General features: G+C 31.8%; 1 protein-coding gene across 1 annotated transcript in view; it reads left to right on the top strand.

The window, feature by feature from the left end:
* The window catches only part of LOC107449950 (uncharacterized), a 273,510-nt gene extending 252,014 nt beyond the window's left edge, over window positions 1-21,496 (top strand). Inside the window, exons 4-8 of the mRNA XM_071185666.2 lie at window positions 843-909; window positions 2,991-3,098; window positions 7,917-8,000; window positions 13,676-13,942; window positions 20,489-21,496. Coding sequence (XP_071041767.2) covers window positions 843-909; window positions 2,991-3,098; window positions 7,917-8,000; window positions 13,676-13,942; window positions 20,489-20,728 — 766 coding nt within the window. The 3' untranslated portion in view covers window positions 20,729-21,496. The remainder of the gene's footprint in view (window positions 1-842; window positions 910-2,990; window positions 3,099-7,916; window positions 8,001-13,675; window positions 13,943-20,488) is intronic.
* Window positions 21,497-22,030: the final 534 nt, after the last annotated feature.

Here is a 22,030-nt window from a genome sequence, read left to right as displayed (position 1 = left end):
CATTTTATTCATTGCCATTTGTCTGGGTTTAACATTTCAGGGTTTATATACCATAAATAATATCCTGGGTTTCAGTACTGAATTACCATTACTGGGCTATGGTAACCCATATACTGGATTACCATTTGCCTGAGAATTAAAAGATTCTCACTTATCAGAATATATGAATGATTTAATTATCTGTAACTAGTTCTAGAATTGTAAGAAGCAATGATTTTTCTTTTTAACTTTTTAAACTAACAGTGACTTCTTGAATGAAATAGCGGTTAACAGTAAAAAATGTCTAATTATTAGGGGGACCGGAAAGTAGTCGTTTCGGTGCATTTGATATTTGTTATCAAGATTTAATTTTTAATCAATAATGTATTCACCCTCGTTAGCAAAAACCTTTCCATGCCAGATCGAAAATCAATAAAAAAATTAATTGGATTTTAAGACTAAGAAATATTTAATGCTCCGAACCGACATTACTTTCCGGTCCCTCTAATAAATCGTATCAAAAGAATTTTGCCACTTATAACCAGTTTTGTCTCTTAAGTTGGGACAAAACTGGTTAGTTTAGTCCTTGCTGAAATTGAGTAAGTTACACAATACACACTAAGAATAGGTTAATAACGAATCGGCGCAAAAATATATCTTTAAATATCTTATAAACAAAGTGGTAACAAATTTCCTCCAAAACTTTTTTTTTCTCTAGTTTTTAGTGTATTTTCAAATTTTCTGAAGATTTTTAAAAAAGTTGCCTCCAGATATTTTTTTATATAGTATCAGGTTGACATCACAAAATCGAACAAAGAAAACGTTAGATTTTAAAAATTTACATCGATTTATTTTAACTGCAGGTTATATGAAAATCAAAGAAGGCTGCAGAAGATAAATGAAAATCTGGAAGAGAAACTTTTGCATGTAGTAAGTATTAAAATTAAATGAACCATTCTGTCATTCTTTATCGTGAACTGCTTCTGTCATTTTTCTTAGAGATATTTTTTTACATTGAATTTAATAATAATTTCTTTTCGAGCAAATTTAATTACCTTACTTCCTTTTTTCTTTACAAATATGTTCTGTTGATGTCTATTTTTAATAAAGAACCTCTATTTTAGAACATTTTATAAAATTAGTACTTAACTGTTTTATGTCTAAACGAGCTATGTAGTAGCGATGAGTGATATCGAGATTTTTTTTTTAACCTTAGAAAAACTGAACCAAATCTTTTTATTACCATGTTTAAAAAGTGACCTGTTGACGTGTTTGTTAGGATAAAATCGAATCTTGCTACATTACAACTAGTTAGAGTACTCATATTTTTACTTCAGCAAGTTACAATCGTTTCTGACCGTTACAAGCAAAGTTTATCATCATTTTGCTGCCTATTAAAATTAATCGATAATCAAATTTTCGACTAACTAAAGAGCTCGTATTTCATTTGAAACTTTGTTCGGGATAACAAAAAAACTTTAAATCAAACCATAATTACTAAAAGCTGAGTTTTTAGACAATGGAATTTATTAAAGTCAAAGTTTTGACCACTGTATAAAAAAAAGCCACACAGTTGTGAATCTTCTGCCCTCTTTAGACCAGCTAAAATACATAATTTTTTGCTGGAGAGTAGTACTAAATTGTCATACAAGTTTTATTTTTAGACTACTACAATTGAAATGTATCTACTAATAGAATTTATCATCAAGCAAAATCTCGACCTCTTTTAGACTAGCTGGAGTACTAAAATATTACCCAGAACACTCAGTGCCCAATGCTTATGCAAGTTATAATCATTTCTTAAACGGCTGAAGCAAAAATAATCTCTGATAGAAAGTGTGACCACTTTTCGACCTAAACTAACAGGCACAAAGTTAAAACGAAGAAAACAATAGAAAATTTTAAAGCCTACGTTTCTTAAGTTGACTAAAAGAATAGGAAAAAAAAATTATTTCTGTCAAATCTTAAACGAAAAATGTAGAGAGCTCTATTTTCGTTGTAAACTTCCGTCAACAACGAACATTTTCCCATGGTTTTGAGAAAGCGACACACGACTCTTGCTCATTATTAAAATAAACAAAAACAAAAATAATTTTTGCATGTAATTATCTTTGACAAAACATGTCTTATGCTCGTATGAAATTTTAATTTTATTCACTTCATTAGTTTCGGATATAGGGCAATAAACATTGTTGTCTTATGCCACTTGTCAATACTGACAAGCCTATTTTTTTGTTTTCCAGTGGCGCCATCTATGTCCAAGTATTTGTCTTCCGCCACAAACATACGTGACAGCCCGTTTTACAGCTCGAACACAATCACACACCATTCATCTGCAGATCGTAATTTTGACCTGTACCGGTGCATGATCAATCTCAGAACCAGTACCCCCAAGAGTTATTGATTTATTATAGGAACTTTTAGGACTTTGTGACCCCGACAGTTTAGCACACACCAGTCACCATTTTGCACACGGAAAGTCTTCGGCCGTCAGGGATCGAACTCACGACCTCTTGGACATGGGCTCAAGGCCCTACCGACCAGTCTATCCCGGCCGACGAAATACGTAACAGGTGAAATTAACAGTAAGGGGTTCACGCTTTCGATGATTTGAACTATTGATTCATATTCACCCCCTCCATATTTTAAGGGTCAAAAATCCATGACGGTCGAAAAAAATGTATGCTTATTCTGAATAAGTACATTTTCTGTCTGATTTCTTAATTTCAAATATCGCCAGCATTAATTAATTAGTATATTTTAAATATAACTTCTCGAATCGTTAAGATCGAATTCTATTACGTGAAAATCCAAGCAGTAGATGAAAAGCTATTCGGGCTGTTTGGTTTTTATGTGCTCTGTTTAACACTTGTTATAATTAATAGTGTAGAGTAGTAAACTTTATGGGTCTCTTTCATGAAAAGTTAAATTACATATTCTATGTATACTTTTCTGCAGAATAGTTAACTATATTATTTTCTTCAAGCTTAAAAGAACAAACATTTTTTTAGGCAGAAAAATTTGAAAATGAAAAATCCGACCTTACAAGAGATGTTTCAGATTTAACATCTCGCTTAGTTGAAGCGAGGCTTACTATAGCAGAACTTGAAGAAGAAAATGTAAGTAAATTTCTCATCATTTTAATATATTTTTTTTTAAAATGCGATAATTTATATTCTTAAAAAGTGAAAGGCGTATCGTTTAATCATTTATTAGCTGAATATTCGTTCTTCATACGAAAGGAAAAAATGTACATAATCAATAAAATGTTATTAATTAACTCTTTGCAGTCATGCAAAGTACATATACCGACAAACTGTAAAAAAAATTTTTTTGGTTCTTTTCGGTGACTTTACATTATTAGATTAAGTATTAAGAGAAATGCGTTTTTGAAACCTCTAAAAAATTAACAACACTCAGTTTAATACGACACCAAAAATGAAGAAAATCAACAACAAAAAAATTCGTTTAATTTGCACTTTAGTACAGAACTTATTATTTTCATTCCAATTGCCGTGTACTTCACGTTTTTTAGATTTATAGAAACATGTTTCTAAAATGTAACCATAAACAAATTAATCAAGTGCCCAGATAGCGCCGTTACCAGATTGCAACAAAAATGCAACAGTCACGGAAACTCGTTTGTCACAAGTCACATGTGACCTCTGCGACGTCGAGGCTTGGGCTTTTAAAGGGGACGTGGGTTTTGGGGGGACGTCGCATTTTGACGTCACCCAGACGTCAACACGAGACCACAATGAGACACATAATTGTCGCAGTGACCTCACCGTACAAAAAAGATGTAACGTATTCACGTCGCAACTTAGTTACACGGAAACACTGTTGACACGTAAATGTCACAGTTTTGTCACACTGTGACCCTGTTGAGACGTGAATATGTCACATCTTCGCCACACGATGAGAGAGACGTTTTATAGAGACGTAAATATGTCTCAATTTTGTCACATGGTAACCCTGTCAAGACGTGAATATGTTGCATCTTCGTGACATGGTGACCCAGTTGAAACGTAAATACGTCACCGTTTCGTCTCACCGTGACCCTATTGAATTCTGAGTTTGTCATATTTTCGTCACACTTTTACGTGTGTGACAATTAAATGCTCCATTGTGGTCTCATGTTGACGTCTGGGTGACGTCAAAATGTGACGACACGAAAGGCGGGTATAGTAACCTTTTTAGATTCACGCGTTGACGTCGCCGAAGTGACTTTACAATCTAGTCCCCGTGACTATCCCATTTTGTTGCAATCTAGTAACAGTGTTACTGAATATTCAATATTCTATAACGGTATTGAATATTCATTGCATAATCAATTTTTAAATTTTATTGATTTTTTAAAGCATTCCGTGCATTTATTTTATTTTTAAATCATTCCAACTTGGACTTTTAAAAATTTTACATAGAGTTTAAACTCTAGAATTTAGTTTTTTTTAGTGTTTTATTTTCAATAATATTGTACCATAATTATTGCTGAAAAATACTACCTAACTTACTAGAGTATCAGTAAACATTGTGATTCTGAATAGAAATAAGAATTAAAAAAATATTAATAAATTTTAACAAGAAATTAGTATTAATAAAACGCTACCATATTTTACTTTCTAAAAACCGCTTTTAAAAATATGTAAATAATGTCAAACAGTTATTTGTGTGTACAGGGATAAATAGGCTTACAATATTTAAAAATTATGTCTATAAGGTATAGATTTCAATAGCTACATACTAATGAGTCTAGTTCATTTTGAAAAATCAGCAATGATAATGCTAAAAATGTATTTATTTACAATAATATTAAAAAAAAATAATTGTGTATAGTGAGAATTGTAAATTGAACCATTAAAATAATTTTGGAAGGACATTTGCTTTTAAATAAACAAGAGTTTGAATTTAAAAGGAAATTTGAAAATTTTAATTTCTTAACTTTTAATAAAAATGTGAAAAAAAAAGTATACAATATTTAAAAAAACATGCAAAAAATTAATTACTTCACGAAATGAATCAATCTAGATCAGAAAATGAAAACTATAAAAAAAATATTGTCGATTGAGGTGCAATATAAAAATAAAGAAAAAAACAAACAAAAAAATTATAAAAATGGAATAACATTGACTTAATCGAACAAAAAAAACGTCCAAAGAATATTAGAAAACGAATGAACCTTTAAACAACTTAAATAGGTAAATAAAAACTTTAAATAGACTTAAAAAAATCGAGAGGGAATTCAAAACGTATCAATTTTCTTTAATCATCAACCTTAAAACACTAATTTATTCTAATTAACCATAAATTACAAATTTCTAGTATATTCCCGTGGTAATCTCTAATATGAGAGCGTATATGCAAAAAAAAAAAAAATAATAATAATAAATAAGCAGGATTTACCTCTTTTATACGTTTTTTTCTCTTTTTGTTGCGTGATCGAACAAAATGGAACTTAGGAAGTTGAGAAATCAGTTTCTTTTTTTTTCTAAATAACTACTACGAAAGCTCAAAGCTTCTTAAAATCACAGTCTTGGAATATAATGGCTATTAACCAGACCATAAAGGGACCAAAATTTCTCCGAGTTTACATACAACATTCAACAAAAGTGATCACATTGTGAAATATTCAATTTTTGGTGACATCATCGTGTGTAAAATTATCATATGAGGTCTTCGTTTATTTATTCAAACGAACAATGTCAAAAAGAGACAACAATTTTTAAAGATCTGGCATAGAGTATCCAGTTGTTCTTCCTTCTTCACCAAATAATACATTACAACTAAGAAACTAAGCATCATCAAAAGTCAACAGCAAACAAATAACATTTAACATAGGTAGAACAAAGCTTTTATAAAGCAAAAGATATATGTAATCGTTTTCAACGGATTCAACACAAATCAATGAATTGTAATCTCGTAACATGTTTTACGGACGAATATAGTTTCAATTTTAAATGATAGCACCAAAGCATCTACTTCCATAATTTAAGCCACTCATTAGAAGAAAAAAAACATGCTGACGGTTAAAAAAATGATGGCAGCTGTAGTTCACGTTTGATTCAAAATCGTTTGCTTTTTTCGAACTAATATCAATTAGATGTTACCGATTATTCCTAGAAATCACTAAGTGTCTGTGCACAATATATACTTCAACTTTAGGCACTTCATATTCTATTGTATATTTGTCTTCATTTTTTCCTGAAAATAAATCTTTTAGTATAAACATTATCAATATTAATCCAAATGTTCTCAAAATAGAATAAAGCATTTAATTCAAAACTAAAAGACTACAAAAATGTTTTTTTTCATCAAAAACTTTTCTTCCACTGCAATAATATTTTTTAATAAAATGTATCTTATCAACGTTTGTGACTATAACTGCTGTGTTGTGAAATTTCTAACATGAATCGTAAAGAAAATAATATAAGTGTATTCATCTATATTAAAAAGGGAAGGAAACGATAATATTAAAATATATTTATTTAAATATTGTTGGGTAATTTGTGGAAGGTGTATGCTAACATTTGAGAAAAAAAAATTCTGACACTGTGAGCATTAGTGTATGCAATTTTTTAACAAACACGTTTATGGAAAAAAAAAATTTTTTTCAAAATCATATTGAGAAACCTTTGGAGACATGTGAAAAATATCAGGCGTGAATGTAATTGTTGTGTGTATTCATGACTCTCTTGTGATTCACATATTTAATTTTAAGAGATGGCAAAAAACTGCTTAAAAGACTTTGAAGTAACTGGTCTGCTTTAATGAGACAAGTTGCAGAAAATACCCCAAATTAAGAAAGACAAGTAAGTCATGAAATGGACCTACGTGCAAGGGATCAAAGGTGCAACAAAGTTTCTCATAGAATTTAGTCCCAGTTAAGTATACTTGTGACTACCAAGTGACATAAGTCACAATCAATAAGTAGCAGTGGTGACTTCCTTGAGATATCACAAAACACAGTAACATTAAAGTCACATTATGATTTCCTTGGGTCTATTCAAAACGATCACACTAGTGACTGTTGTGACCATTTTTTACTTTTTTATGACATCCCTGTGTCAATCTGTGTGATCTAGGTGGTTTCAAACACTTTTCAAAGTACTGCATACCATCAAGGTTGATTTAACTTGCACTTACCTGACAGAAAAAAATCAAGGCTAGATAGCCGTTAACAAAACGCCCAATAAACTCCCTGTGAAATACGTTTTTTTAACTGTGAGCTAGCACTAATTTTTGATATCTTTTAAATATTGAAAAGAAGGAAGAAAAAATCTCGTGCAATTTGTATCCAACAATGCTTTATACAAGTTAATATATATATTTTTTAACAGATAAACTAATATTTTACATGAGCTAATTCGAACTGTTAAACGCTTTTTAGGATCGATTGTTATAATTACTGCTTGTGTCTGCTTAAGAAATTTCTGCAGCCAAGCATGAACGGCATTGAAGTTTTAAAAAGAAATAACCAGTACTTTGACGGGGTGAAAAAAAGTAAATTTAACCTATCCATTAATACTGCGCAATCATATACAAAATTGATTATATATACCAATGCAGTTAAAAAAATAATAATAATTTTACTTTTTACTATTATCATTTTTTAGTACTTCCCGGAGACTTTACCCATTTAGATTAATTAAAACTAAATTCTAAGAAGTTCAACTCATCAAAATAAAGTTATACAATGCGCTGTAGCATTCAGCTGTGAAAATAATGTTAATAATCGATATTCCCGATTTATTTCAACCATTTTATGCTAATTAATTTACATATTTGAAGCCAGCCCTTTGAACTATTAATATTGTGCTTAGTTTGGGAATATTCGATCATTAGAACAGAAGTTTTTCAGGAAAGTACTTTTTTTCTCTGTCCACTGTACTTAAACGCATTTTTTTTACTAAGACTTGTCTCTTTTTTTTTCTTTGTAGGAACAATACAGGAATGATTGCAACATTGCTGTTCGCTTGCTACAGTGCAAACCGTCAAGTTTTGTGGCCCATAAGTTCAATTCTGTAAGTAATTAGTTGGTGATAATTTAACTTTATAATTATTATTTTTGAAATAATTAATAATTGGTGTATTTTATTTGAATGATTATACAGCATAAAGTTGGAAAAAAAACTAATCTGACATACACAATTAGAACCAAGCGATTTATTACATTTAAAGGAATAAATAACATTGAATAATTTGTAACCAAATTGAATTAAATGGGATAGCATGGAATGCAGTCGAATGAAATAATATTGAATTAAATATAGCTAAATTGTATTGAATCGAATGGGATCGAATTAGAAGGGAACAAGATTGAACGAAACAACATTGAATTGACTACAAACGAAATTGATTCGAAGCAAATGGGATCGAATAGCAATCGAACAGGATAAGATGGAATGAAATAATACAGAACATAGAATAACTAAATCGAATCGAATAACAATTGAACAGGATTGAATGGAATGAAATAATATTCGATAAAATATAATTAATTTGAATCGAAGCAAATAGGATCGATCAGCAATTGAACAGGATAGGTGTTACTGAATGGAAACGAAAAAGAAAACATTGAATTCAAAGTATAGATGAAATCAATATTACCTAAATTGAGTTAAATTAAATAGGACAGAATTGGATGGAATGTAAACAAGTAAAATCTTATGAAATGGAATCGAATAATACATTATCGATTGAAATATAATGAAATCTACGAAAATTCAATCAAGAAAGGAAATGTGAAATAAAATCGAATTGAACGAAGTTGTTCTGCATTAAATTTAATAGCGTAGAATTTTATTAAACTACATGAGAAATAAAACAAATAGCTGCCAACTTTACTTGTTTTCCCCAGAAAACTTCATTTTTATGTTTAACGAGAAAGTAAAATTTGTGTTTTAGTATTTCATTTTGAATTTACCAAATATGATTGAAATGATTTTGACCATCGTTATATAAAGAGTTTTTAGATGCTGACGAATATTAAACATTCAAATTACAATGCAATTTTCATTCTATCAATGCAATTATTATTTTATTTCCATAAAAAAAAAATATCCTCCAAAAATACAAGTCAGCAATTCAAATGAGGGAAATTGTGTAAAATCGGCTGAAATAATATAGAACAATGTCTATTATAAGAAACTAAAAAAAAAACTTATATTTTTTTCTTCCCCTTCTCATATTGAGTTGCGCAAGAAGATTGGGAAATCTTGCTTTTTCAGTGCAGTGATAAGTGACGCATAATTTGAATGACAAAATTTCTTTCATGTTTTATTAATTATGTGAAGGTAGTCCCCTTTTAAGTCCTGTAGGTGGCCTCATCGTGACGAGAGGGTGCCCCTGGGAGGAACGGGGTACGTCAGGAGAAAATTCTCCTGGAAGAGCCACCAAAGGGGTAAAGGCCGTTCCAGTGTACCAGCTAACTGTCTACAGGTGAAGGAGCTAAGACAGTCTTCTATAGTTTGTCTAAAGTAAGAACTTCCCCATCCATTACTCTGGACCAGTGGTGGTGACTATAGTAACGAGGTATAACTATTTCAAGTAGGGTGTAGGATCATTGCTTAGGACAGGTATTGGGTTCGGGTCGACGAGAGAAAGGGAATCTTTTCTTCAGTCTATTGTGTGAGCCCTTAAGTGAAGAGAAGCTATCTTCCCTGAAATGCGATATTCTTGTTCCATGCCAGCAGACAGCCTCAGACTTGGTGTCGGGAGGAGTTCTTACAGTAGACAAACTATACTTACTGGTGTTCTGGTCTTAGGACTAACAAAAGCACAGATGCTGCATTCCTTCTCAAAGAAACAATCTCAAATTGAAAAAGGATTGGTTAATACCTCCTATTCGCCACGGGTACTGGTGTAGTAGACCAAGCCTAAACTTGACCCTTTCTTTAAGTAGGAAAATCTGTACCACCATAATGCGCCTCACCAGCGGCCGCAAAATTTTACAAACAACTTTTACATAAGAATCTATTTAAATATTTCCTTTAATCAAAACGGCAAATTTATTTTTGGAAAAAGTAGTTAATTATAATTAATTGTTCAATTGAAAAATTAAGGTATACCAGAAACATACCATTTGGTACAAGGGATACAAATTTTAAGCATTACTTTGATACTTCAATTTTGAAAGCATGTATACCAGATGGGTTCCCAATCCTTTTAAAGTCATCCTTAAAAGAAAATGATTTATCCATATTTTAAGACTGTTCGATCACGTAATGTCGATGCACAAAATCCTGACACTCTATAGAAAGCCTGGTCGTTCAAACAAAGTATAAAATGTGAGAATTATTATGTAGTTTACCCTGCCATTTTATGGAATGCCTAGCCGTTCTATAAATTGACAGAAGCTCCTTAGGCAAAGTATCAAATATGACAATTATATACTTTGCCTATAGTCTTTTGTCAATGTGTAGAATGTAGGTATGTTTTTCATTAGCCATTCTATAGAATGCCTAGGCAATGTGAAAAATATTAATCATTTTATAATTTGCGGTTGACATTGATCATAGTACAGAATGCCTAGGCAATGTGGGGAATATTAATTGTTTCGTATTTACTGGATATCATTAATCATTCTGTAAAATGGCTAAACAATGAGTGAAATATTAATTATTCCATGCATAACTGGTTGATTTTAGGACATACATTTAAAGAATAGGCATTCCATAGAATGTTTCGAAAAACTTTCAAGAATAAAAAATCATGGGAATATTTCGTCATCCTTCACATGACACTCCAGAGATTGGTCGGTACACGGTTTGGAAATCATCTGGTGTATGCTATACTAGAAGTCAGTTGAAAATTCAGTCCACATTACAAAAGTAGCAGCTCTATAAAACTAACTCAAAAAAGTGAATCCCCAGAATAGCTTGTGATGTAATGATTGAATTTTCACGTACTTGATCTTTATCTTATTAGTTCGAGAGGGTGATTTCAAATATGCTAATTAGTTATTGCACGTGATATTTTAAGTTTCGAAATCAGACACAAAAACGTATTTTTTCTGAATAAACATGCTTTTTTTACGACGAATAATGATTTCTTATCCCAAAAATATAGGGGGCAGTCCATATCTGGGAAATATGGTCTCAATAGTATGGTCAAGAGAAGGATCGAAAGTTAAGACCCCTAACATAGATCATGAGTTTTGAATGCAACTGTCAATAGTGATGTGTTAGAGCAGTGTTTCCCAACGTGGGGCCCACGCCCCACCGGGGGGCAATTTAATTGGAAAGGGGGCAATTCAAAAATGGACTCGACATGAGTTTAAACCTTTTGCTTTGGACCATTTAAATGCAATGCGAGATTTCGGTGACAAAATCGAAAGAAAAAAGCAAATTCTTAAATAATTGCGGTCAATAAATATTATGTGACTGAGGGATTTTTTAAGTGACAAACCTGAAATTAAGTATCTGTTTACAGTCGATGGTAAAGCATTTGTGAGTTATTTAGTCAATATCTTTGAAAAACTGAATATATTAAATAAGAAACTTCAAGGAACAAATAAAACCGTGTTGATGCAAAAGCGAAGATATATGGCTTCATTACCCTTATTGAGTTATGTCAGAAATATATTACCAACAAAAACTTTGAACAGTTTCATTGGCTCCAAAAATGTGAAGTAAATGATACTTGTTATTGTCTATCATCTGAAAATTCTATCGGCTGATTTAAAAGAAAGATATTCTGATTTAAAACAAATTTATTTTCCAACATGGATGTTGCAGTCCATGTTAGTGGATTTGTCTGATATATCAAATATATCAAGAAGAACTTGCAGAAATGCGAAATGATGAGCCAGTTAAAACCTTATTTAATATGAAAGGAGTGATGGCATGGCTTCGTGAGGAAACAGAAAACAAATACCCAAATTCAATCAAAGGTGCAAGAAAACTATTGTTACCGATACCATCTTCATATTTAGCTGAATGTGGATTTAGTGCTGTAAACGATTTTATTGATAAAAAAAAATCGTCTAGATATAACACAACGGGGAGACTTGAGACTGAGGCTAACCAAATTGGAACCTAAGATAAAATCTACGTGCAGCAAGCATCAAGGGCAAGAATCTCACTTAATTAAAATATTAAATTATTATAGAAAAATATTTATTAAAATTATTTCGAATTTGAATTTTAGTTCTTCATTATTTGTTCTGAAAATTTACTTACTTTGCTTCGCTAACAATTTCCTAAGTTTCTTAAGTGAACAATTTGATTTTTTTAATATTAAAAATTATGTATATGTTACATAGGGGGCAATAAGAATTTTAGAAAGGCTTAGGTGGGGCATGGTACAAAAAGGTTGGGAAACACTTTGTTAGAGAGTCTCTAAGCTGCCACTTCGCAATTCTTTGTAATTACTATGTTTTTATTAACTCGATCACTCGTCTTCGATAGTGGAATCTTTCATAGAAAAATCTTCCACTTTTCAACTAGCTAGAGCATTTGAATCTCTACTGTCACTCTATGTCTAGTGACGAGTTTCAATTCTTTCTTGATATCTAATAATAGAATTTAGTTATCGTTCTGATGACAGTACAAGTTTCAATTGTTTTCTGACATCTACAATTCAAATGTATCTTATTGTTTCTCCATAATATCGCAAAAAAAATTCTCTCTCTTTTTATCAAAAACCACAATTTAAACTCTTTTCCGACATAAACTGACAGACATAGAACGAAAAGGAAAAAATAACAAAATAAATTTTAAAAACCACTTCTACGAAGTAGAAAAAAAAAACGAAGAAAATATTATTTTTATCAAACTGGAAACGAAGTATGTATCAGGTATCACTTTTTCGCCTCCCACGCATTTTAAAAGTAATGAGCTTCAAGTTCTTCGTATGAAGTCAAACAAAAATAAAATAGTTTTCTTACTCTTAGTCAATTTTTAAAATGCTTTTTTTAAATATTTTTTTTTACTTTATTACATATTAATTATCGTCTGGAGCTTCAGTCGTTGGAGTTTGATCTTCTCAACTATTTTTATTCATTACTTTATTTATTTTTTTAAATTTTTGCATAAAATTCTTTATTTTCATCGTATTTAAAAAGTTTTGCTGCTAAAAAAGAAGTGTGCTTCTTCAAAAAATTTATTTTCCTCCATATTTCTGTATTAATTTAACTTAAATCTTTTTTTTTTGTTGTTGTTTTTTACTTTAATTTTGTTACTGATTCCAGCTATTTTATTTACTTTTGCGTGTTTTTTTTTCTCCTCCTTTCTAACTGTTAATAGTTTTTTTGTAAGTAAAGCTGTGCAGATATATTGCTTGCATGAACATTAGATCTTCTTAATAACTGTAGAACTACAGAAGTATAAAAAGAATTTTACTGATAAAAAGTATTTAATACTTGTATTTTCGAGCAGTTTTTTTTACTGTTACAAAAACTTAATAGTTAACGGCTATTAATATTCAGGGTAATTACGATAAAAATTCAATTAAATTTTGTAAAACTAAAAGAGAGAATTTGAGAAATTTAAAAATTTCATGAAACACTTTTCTTTTTTTCTAATAAATTTTGTTCATTAAATTCAAAACATTTCCAAGTACGTTATATTACCATCACTACACATATTTATACACTTTTGCCGCGTACAACTATAATTAACAAACATTTTATTCTATTCTGTTTATTTTTCAAACTATTTTATTTCCTACCATTGACTGTTTGTACTGTCTATTTCAGTTGCCAGCAGATTTTCAGGCAAAAGTCAAGCGGCATTTGGCTCGTCCCCAGAAGGAAAACCGTGCCTCATCTTGTTCTCTTCTACTTGATCAGTGTCCTCCAGATGTGAGAACAATCAAAGTATCAGTACCGACATTACCTCCAGCAGCAATGGTCTACTCAGTAAACAAAACGTCAGCATCACATAATAACTTTCAACCTTCCACAGTAGCAACTGTTACAGAAGAAGTTACTCCAGACCATGTATCAGCTGCAATTATAGCCAAGGTAAATTAAAAGAAAATAGGATCACTTTTACTTATAAATGCATAACTGGGCTTTTCAACCCGATTCTTTGCCTTCTTCATAAGGCACCAAGCCCATAAGCTTGATATACTTCTCCGTGATCTCAGGGTTTGTAAATTTTAAAAAGTAGGATCACTTTTACTTATAAATGAATAATAACTGGGCTCTTCAACCCTATTCTTTGCCTTCTTCATAAGCCCATAAGCTTGATATACTTCTCCGTGATCTCAGGGTCTGTAACTTTTAAAAAGTAGGATCACTTTTACTTATAAATGAATAATAACTGGGCTCTTCAACCCTATTCTTTGCCTTCTTCATAAGCCCATAAGCTTGATATACTTCTCCGTGATCTCAGGGTCTGTAAATTTTAAAAAGTAGGATCACTTTTACTTATAAATGAATAATAACTGGGCTCTTCAACCCTATTCTTTGCCTTCTTCATAAGCCACCAAGCCCATAAGCTTGATATACTTCTCCATGATCTCAGGTCTTAGGCTTGGGATGTGGTTTCCTCTAATCTAATCCGTTAATTCAAGCCTTCTTAAAATCCGTTTGCATTTACAGGGTGCGTAGCCAAATTATTAAACAAAAAATAAGAACCTTTTAAGCACTTTTCAAGCACTCAAAACAAATTTTTAAGCACTTTAAAAAATATCATAATTAAGAAAGGTTGGAAAGTTTTTGACAATTGACGGTTTTATCTTATTTTAACCGTCATGTCAAAAAAAAGAAGAAAAAAACCTTTTGGCATAGTTTTTGACAATTGTCAAAAATCATGAAATTTTGAATCATGTAAAAGTTCACTCTGCCCTTAGAGCTGAAGCTACTATTTCCCTCCTCATGACGTCACTGTGTCCACAGATCTCGGAAGATCGCAAGCAAAGATACTATGATAACTTTGCATCTTTCTCTTTGTAAAAATAAGTTATCTTTGTAAAAATAAGACTTTTTCTGGTCATTAGCTTTCAAACTTTACGTAATTAACATATTACTTCCATTCATAAACATAGTTTAAAAAAACTTTCTTGTCCATTATAGTAAAAAAATACCATTTTAAACTTATAAAAATATTTTACTAGTTGGCGAAAATGACACTATAAATACTTTATTTTAAAAAGTTCAGTTTTAACTTTAATTATTAAGAAAAATGAAAGCATATATCGACACTTTTTATCTACATATTCTTTTATAACAATAAGTTGAGTTAAATTTAGAATCCCCGATTTTAAAATATGCCGTTAATAGCAATTTGTTCATACTTAATCATTAGGAAACATCAACCTTAAACGCAAATTACTGAAACAAAATAATAATTTAGGTTCATAATGACATTAGAAATTTTACAATTGTTTATAGGCATTTAAATTTAAGATGATATAATTTATAGATATTTAAATTCAAGAGAATATAATTTTTAAAAGAATCATGAATATTTAGAATAACTTCATTAAAAAAATAAGTTATGAAATTAGGAGAATTTCAACTGTACACTATATATTTTATTTATACTTTTTACTTACGTTTTAATTTTCTTTGACTTTATCCATTTTTTTATTTTTTTCCCATGCCTTTCTTTTTGAAGTAACGAGGCGGTTTCTATATAGATAACGAATTTTTATAAAAGTTCTTAACGATAGAAAAAACGTATTGCTGTTTTATATTAACTGTGTCATTTCGAAATCCATTCTTTACACAGTTGTTCATTCACTTTAGGTAACACGCGGAAAATTATATTTTTTCCTTTTGTTTTTCTATCAGAATTTTTGCAAGTTGCAATCGCGCAAACTGGCATTTCGTTAATAGTTTTAAAATTTTGTCAATTCACGGCAAAAACTGAGGAAAGTCATTAGAGAAAATAACAAATGTATTTTCTGTAGTTAACAAAAGCCACGAAAAGTGATTTACAAATACTTATTATATCGTATTCATCGTAAATAGTTTTATAATAATACAGCATATTTATAAATACAATAGAATAAATGTCAATTTTTGAGCTTTTTGGAGGAGCATCATTTTCCTATTCATAGTGAAATAACAATTGAACAAACACTTCTTAGCACAATATTTTTCACTGTCCGCAAATTCTTAATAACATTACTACATAAAGCATAGTTTTCAAGAGTTTTGTGTTTAAATTGTCTATGAACCATTTTAATTAAAATTATCAAACAAATTTCGGAAACTATCTTAAATTTATTAAAAAAAAAGAAAGCAGAAGTTTTTTGTCACTATAAAAAAAAAATCTTCCCAAAAAAACGTGAAAGTAAGCATTAGTATCATTAAGCATTTTGAAAAAGATTTTTCAAAAGTGATAATGAAAATTAAATGAGAATTAATTTCGCAGAAATTTATTTAATATATCCGTTAACCCGGCTCTCAAGGACCACAGTGCTTACGTAAAATATTCTCAGTGGTTGACGGATCATGGGATAGAATCTTCTTGCGGTGAGGCTAATCGTGGGTTTTCCTCTCCATGTAACGCAAATGTATTAAATGAGAATTAATTTCGCAGAAATTTATTTAATATATCCGTTAACCCGGCTCTCACGGACCACAGTGCTTACGTAAAATATTCTCAGTGGTTGACGGATCATGGGATAGAATCTTCTTGCGGTGAGGCTAATCGTGGGTTTTCCTCTCCATGTAACGCAAATGTATTAAATGAGAATTAATTTCGCAGAAATTTATTTAATATATCCCTTAACCCGGCTCTCACGGACCACAGTGCTTACGTAAAATATTCTCAGTGGTTGACGGATCATGGGATAGAATCTTCTTGCGGTGAGGCTAATCGTGGGTTTTCCTCTCCATGTAACGCAAATGTATTAAATGAGAATTAATTTCGCAGAAATTTATTTAATATATCCCTTAACCCGGCTCTCACGGACCACAGTGCTTACGTAAAATATTCTCAGTGGTTGACGGATCATGGGATAGAATCTTCTTGCGGTGAGGCTAATCGTGGGTTTTCCTCTCCATGTAACGCAAATGTATTAAATGAGAATTAATTTCGCAGAAATTTATTTAATATATCCGTTAATCCGGCTCTCACGGACCACAGTGCTTACGTAAAATATTCTCAGTGGTTGACGGATCATGGGATAGAATCTTCTTGCGGTGAGGCTTATCGTGGGTTTTCCTCTCCATGTAACGCAAATGAGGGTACTTTCCATCAGAAAGTCCTCCAAGAAGGCAAATTTCAATCAATACTTGATCAAGGAGTTCTCTTGTCTTCTGGATTGGGTTCAAAATTACAAGGATACGGAATTGAACATTGGCAGTCGTTAACTCAAAATTGGGTCGGCTGTTCAACGACGGTTAAAAAATAAAATAAAATAAATATCATACTTCACAAATAAAATTTTACTTCGAATTCAATAAAATAAAAATAAACGAAAGACAATAAAATAATTTACAAACAGTTTTAAACGTGGAATTTATTTAAGAATATAACAATGGCAGCAAAATCGTGCGTTCAGTTTATTTTATGTCTTTTTAAATACGCCGTCGGGATTAAAATAATTTTTAAATCATAATTAGTAACCCATTTGTGCCTGCTTTTCTTTCTCTCTTACTTTATTTTTTTATTATTTTTTTTTAAGAACGGTGGTAGCACAAGTGTTTCATTGTAAGGATTTATTTTGCAAAAACAAAACAGTTTTATGCATCATAATGTATCAATATTTTCAATATATCCTTTGAATCTGAAGTCAATGCACTGTACTTTTTTGAAAACTATATTTTATTTCATAACCGTCGTTGAACAGCCGTCCCAATATCTAACAGCTTCCAATGTTCAACTCCGTAGCCTTGTAATTTTGAAGCTATCCAGAAGACAAGGAAACTCCTTGACCAAGTATTGGGAGAAATTTGCCTCCGTGGATGACTTTTTAAGGAGATAAACCGCATTTGCGTTACATGGAGGGAAAAATCACGTAATCCCCCCACAGTTAGCCTAACGGCAAGAGGACTCTAACCCATGATCCGTCAACCACTTAGTATATTTTACGTTAGCATTGTGGTTGGTGCGAGCCGGGTGCAGAGTTCGTATCGACCGGCCATGGCCCGAGATTCGATCCAGTTCAATTCATTGGGAGGCAAACGCTCTATCCCCTGAGCCACCACGGCTCTTTTAAAACTATAGCGATATCAACAGAAAGAAATATTGGGTTTGTATAAATAAATAATAACTAACACTTTTTACATATAAGTGTTTTTCATATAAACGCCACTTTCTGCATTAATGGCAATCAGATACATCAAATAATAAAATCATCAAACTACTTTTTAATAAATTTTTCTATCTGTTTCCTTACAAAAATTAAAAATATATTTTAGAAAAATTGCAAAAATAAAATCTTTTATTCTGATTAGATCTAGTGATAACAGTCACAATTAAAGTAAACTCATGTTTGTGAAAATTGCAACACCACGAAGGACTTACGCGAGTGAGCTGAAATTTTCAGGAAATGCAAAGTAGAGCATAATATGCAAATGATTAGAATTTCAGACCCGTAGCGCATGAGTATGCTGAGCAGCGCCCTCTGAACGGCGGATGGATCCGAATAAATAGACGGCTGTAGCCAAGCGAGTATGGTTATCGGTGGTTATCTGCTTGTGGTAAACGTTAGCTTAGTCATTACTTATGCCTATTCGACGAAAGAGAGCGAGATTTCAACAATTTACGGAGTTTAAACGGGGGAGAATCATCGGCCTTCGTGAAGCTGGATTATCTTATCGTGCAGTAGCCGCTCGTGTGCAGTGTAACAGCAGCACAGTGATGCGTGTTTGAAAGCAGTGGATGGACGAGTGTCGGACAACTCGGAAATCCGGGAGTGGACCCCAAAATGTCACGTCAGCTCGCTATGATAGACACCTGTTCGGCGTTGCGCTAACAGACCGTACGGCACCCTCTAGACAACTGGCAGCACGGTGGTCAATAGCTACAGGTGTTTCATTGTGTGCTTTATCAATTCGTAGACGTCTACTGCAGCGTGGACTGCGTGCAAGGACTCCTTTATAGAGGATCCCCCTCACGCTAAACCTTCGCCGCCTGCGGCTGCACCGGGCCAACCAGCATAAGGACTGGCTTGCTGATTGGCAGCATGACGTGTTTTCTGACGAATCTCGCTTCAATTTGTGGTACCATGATGGCCGCATTCGTGTCAGACGCTATGCCGGTGAACGCCATCTTCCGGAGTGCGTTATCGAACGCCACAGTGGACGAACACCCGGAGTTATGATTTGGGGTGCCATAGCATATCATGGACGATCTCAATTGCTACGAATTGTGGGTAATCTGAACAGCAACCGGTACATCAGTGAAGTTCTACAGCCCCAAGCTGTTTTCCTCCTTCAAGCCTTGCCAGGTGCTGTATTTCAACAGGACAATGCCCGCTCTCATATCGCTAGGACTGTTCAACCCTTCCTTGCATCGCGAAAGGTACAACTTCTTCCTTGGCCGGCGTATTCCCCGGATATGTCGCCGATTGAACATGTGTGGGTTTCGTTGGTCGGTGTCTCGCTCGTAATCCTCGTCCTGTTGCATCTACAGACGAACTTTGGGTACGTATACAAACAGTATAGAATTCTCTTCCTCAGACAGACATTTGAAGTTTGCTTGACTCCATGCCACGTCGTGTAGCAGCAGTTATCGCGGAGCGTGGTGGTTACACAAAATACTGATTTTGATCTCCTGCTATTGTTTGTTTGCTTTGAAAGTTTAATCATTTATTTGTACCACTACCACTCAACTGTGCATTAAATTTCATTCAATTATGACGATTCCTTCATGGTGTTGCAATTTTCACAAACAGGAGTTTATTAATTCAAATAAAAGTAACATTTAACAATAAAAATAACATTTTCCGAAATCTAACAAATAAAAATAACATTTTCCGATTTCGGTATTAGAAATGCAACTGCGTTGCATGAATACACGAACAGAATTATAATATATTGTAAAGGGGGAGGGGGTAAAAATAAGAATGATAAAAAAAAAATGTAAATCATTACATGTCGTGAAAATACTGGCTTTTGCAAAAATCGCATAAAATATAATAGTTTTACACACGGGTGTCTTGGGCAATATAAATTGCTACAACTGCTCTCAAAATTTGGCACAGGAAAAAAAAGTTTTCCCATCTGCGAAATTATTGTTTTTTTTTAATTAAAAAAAAAAAAAAAAAAGAAAGAAACTTCTTAGAATATTTTTAACATAGTTACATTTAAATTACTGATGATTCGTGAAACTTATTTCTCATTTATTTGAAATATTGTATGGGGGACTTTTTGATATTTACCCACCCTCCTCATGTTAATGACGCTCATAGTTGAACTTTCAATTTCTATCAACAAGATTCCTTGCAAATGGTACTATTAGCACGAAAGCAGTTATTTTCTCATGCCTTTAAAACCATTCTGACTCCTTATAACCCCTGTGCAGCGGTCTTCTGTGTGGGTTGGGGTTAAAAGATTATTTATATATCTTATTATGAACAAATTACTAAAAAATACTTCAATTTATAGGTTCTTGAAGAGAGAAGTTTGGAAAGAAAAACTGCTGCGACACTCAAACGGCAGAGGACAAACGAAGATTCAAAAAATCTTGAACTGAGAAATGTCGCCATCCAAACTGATTACCAACGACCTCTTCCACCCTGCAGGTGTCAACATGCACCAAAGCATCGAAGTTTATTACCAGACTGCGACAATATTCGAATAGCGAAAGAACTTTGCATGCTTAATAGCACAGAAACTGCCATTTAGCATGAATGGAATAACACTATAAGTACTTACAATTTTAGGCACACATATATCATTTAAGCGGTATAATATCATGTGAAAATGCAAATAAGTTCTTTAAAAAATTTTTTAAATTATTTTTTTACTTCAAATTACTTAGTTTGCTTATTTTTATTTTTTATTATTACTATTAATTGTTATTATTATTTTTTTATATTCTGCATTAACAAATTTTGAAAATATTTTAAGCAAACGTGTTTTTTTTTGTTGTTCCCATTGCAGCAACATAACTTAATCTATGTAATATTTCATTAGTAAATCCCCTCTCTGTCCCAACTAGTTCAAGAAAAAATGAACACCATTAATTACCTACAATCTGGCTTACCCATTTTGACTGTACACATTTTGACTGTTTCACTTTTGAGGAGTGTATCTGTAGTTTTAATAATGAGGGATGGGTTTTCATTTCTGTGAATCCCAGTTACATATTCTGCATTATTTATTTTTTGGGGGATTCTGTCAGAGCTTTAGTGTTAAGTTGGGTTGATATTTTGCATTTTCACATGACATTATGCAGACATCTTTTTCCAGGAAGTTTTAATTCTAACATTTTTTAAACTTTAAAATCACAACAGAAAAGAACTGTATAAACTATAGCACCAGGATCAGGAATTGTCAGAAAATATGTACCCATTAACTGCTTTAACTGAAAAGATTTTCCAAATGGATGAGTTTTAATGTGAGTGTTTTAGACACAACATTTGAGCTTATCTGCAGCGTATTTCTAACTACTCTTGTGTATTTATAACCACATAAAAATTTTCACTTACATACTCATTCCGCTATAAGGAAACAGTGTGTAAATATTCAGTCATCGTGAACTTTCTTTAGTTTGTATTTTTTAAATAAAAAACATTATAAATCTTCATGTAATTGTAAAAAAGAAGAGTACAATAAATTTTAATGCAGTATATTCTCGATATCTCAAAGTTGAAGAGACGACAAAAAAAAATTCGATATGGCCAGTTTTTGAGATAACAAGTTCAGAACTAAATATGTCCTAAAAAATAAAAACATATATTCTAAAATATAACTCGTAAAATTAAAGATGAAACATAAGAATAACTACTATTAAATATGTATATAATATAGTTAACTATAAGTCTAAATACAACAATGATAATTTTATTCTTAAAAATAAGACAAAAATAATTATGCATTAAATAGAAAAGAATTGGTTTACTATAAACTTACTTTGTGATTTTTCTGAAAAAATTCAATTTCTATATTATATACAAAAATTCGACATAACATTTCTATATATAT

The sequence above is a fragment of the Parasteatoda tepidariorum genome, chromosome 5 (genome assembly GCF_982258835.1).
Source record: "Parasteatoda tepidariorum strain Cologne lab strain chromosome 5, Ptep-v5.0, whole genome shotgun sequence".
Classification (NCBI taxonomy): domain Eukaryota; kingdom Metazoa; phylum Arthropoda; class Arachnida; order Araneae; family Theridiidae; genus Parasteatoda; species Parasteatoda tepidariorum.
Note: the sequence above shows the minus strand (reverse complement) of the source record. Positions and strands in the feature narration are given on the sequence as shown.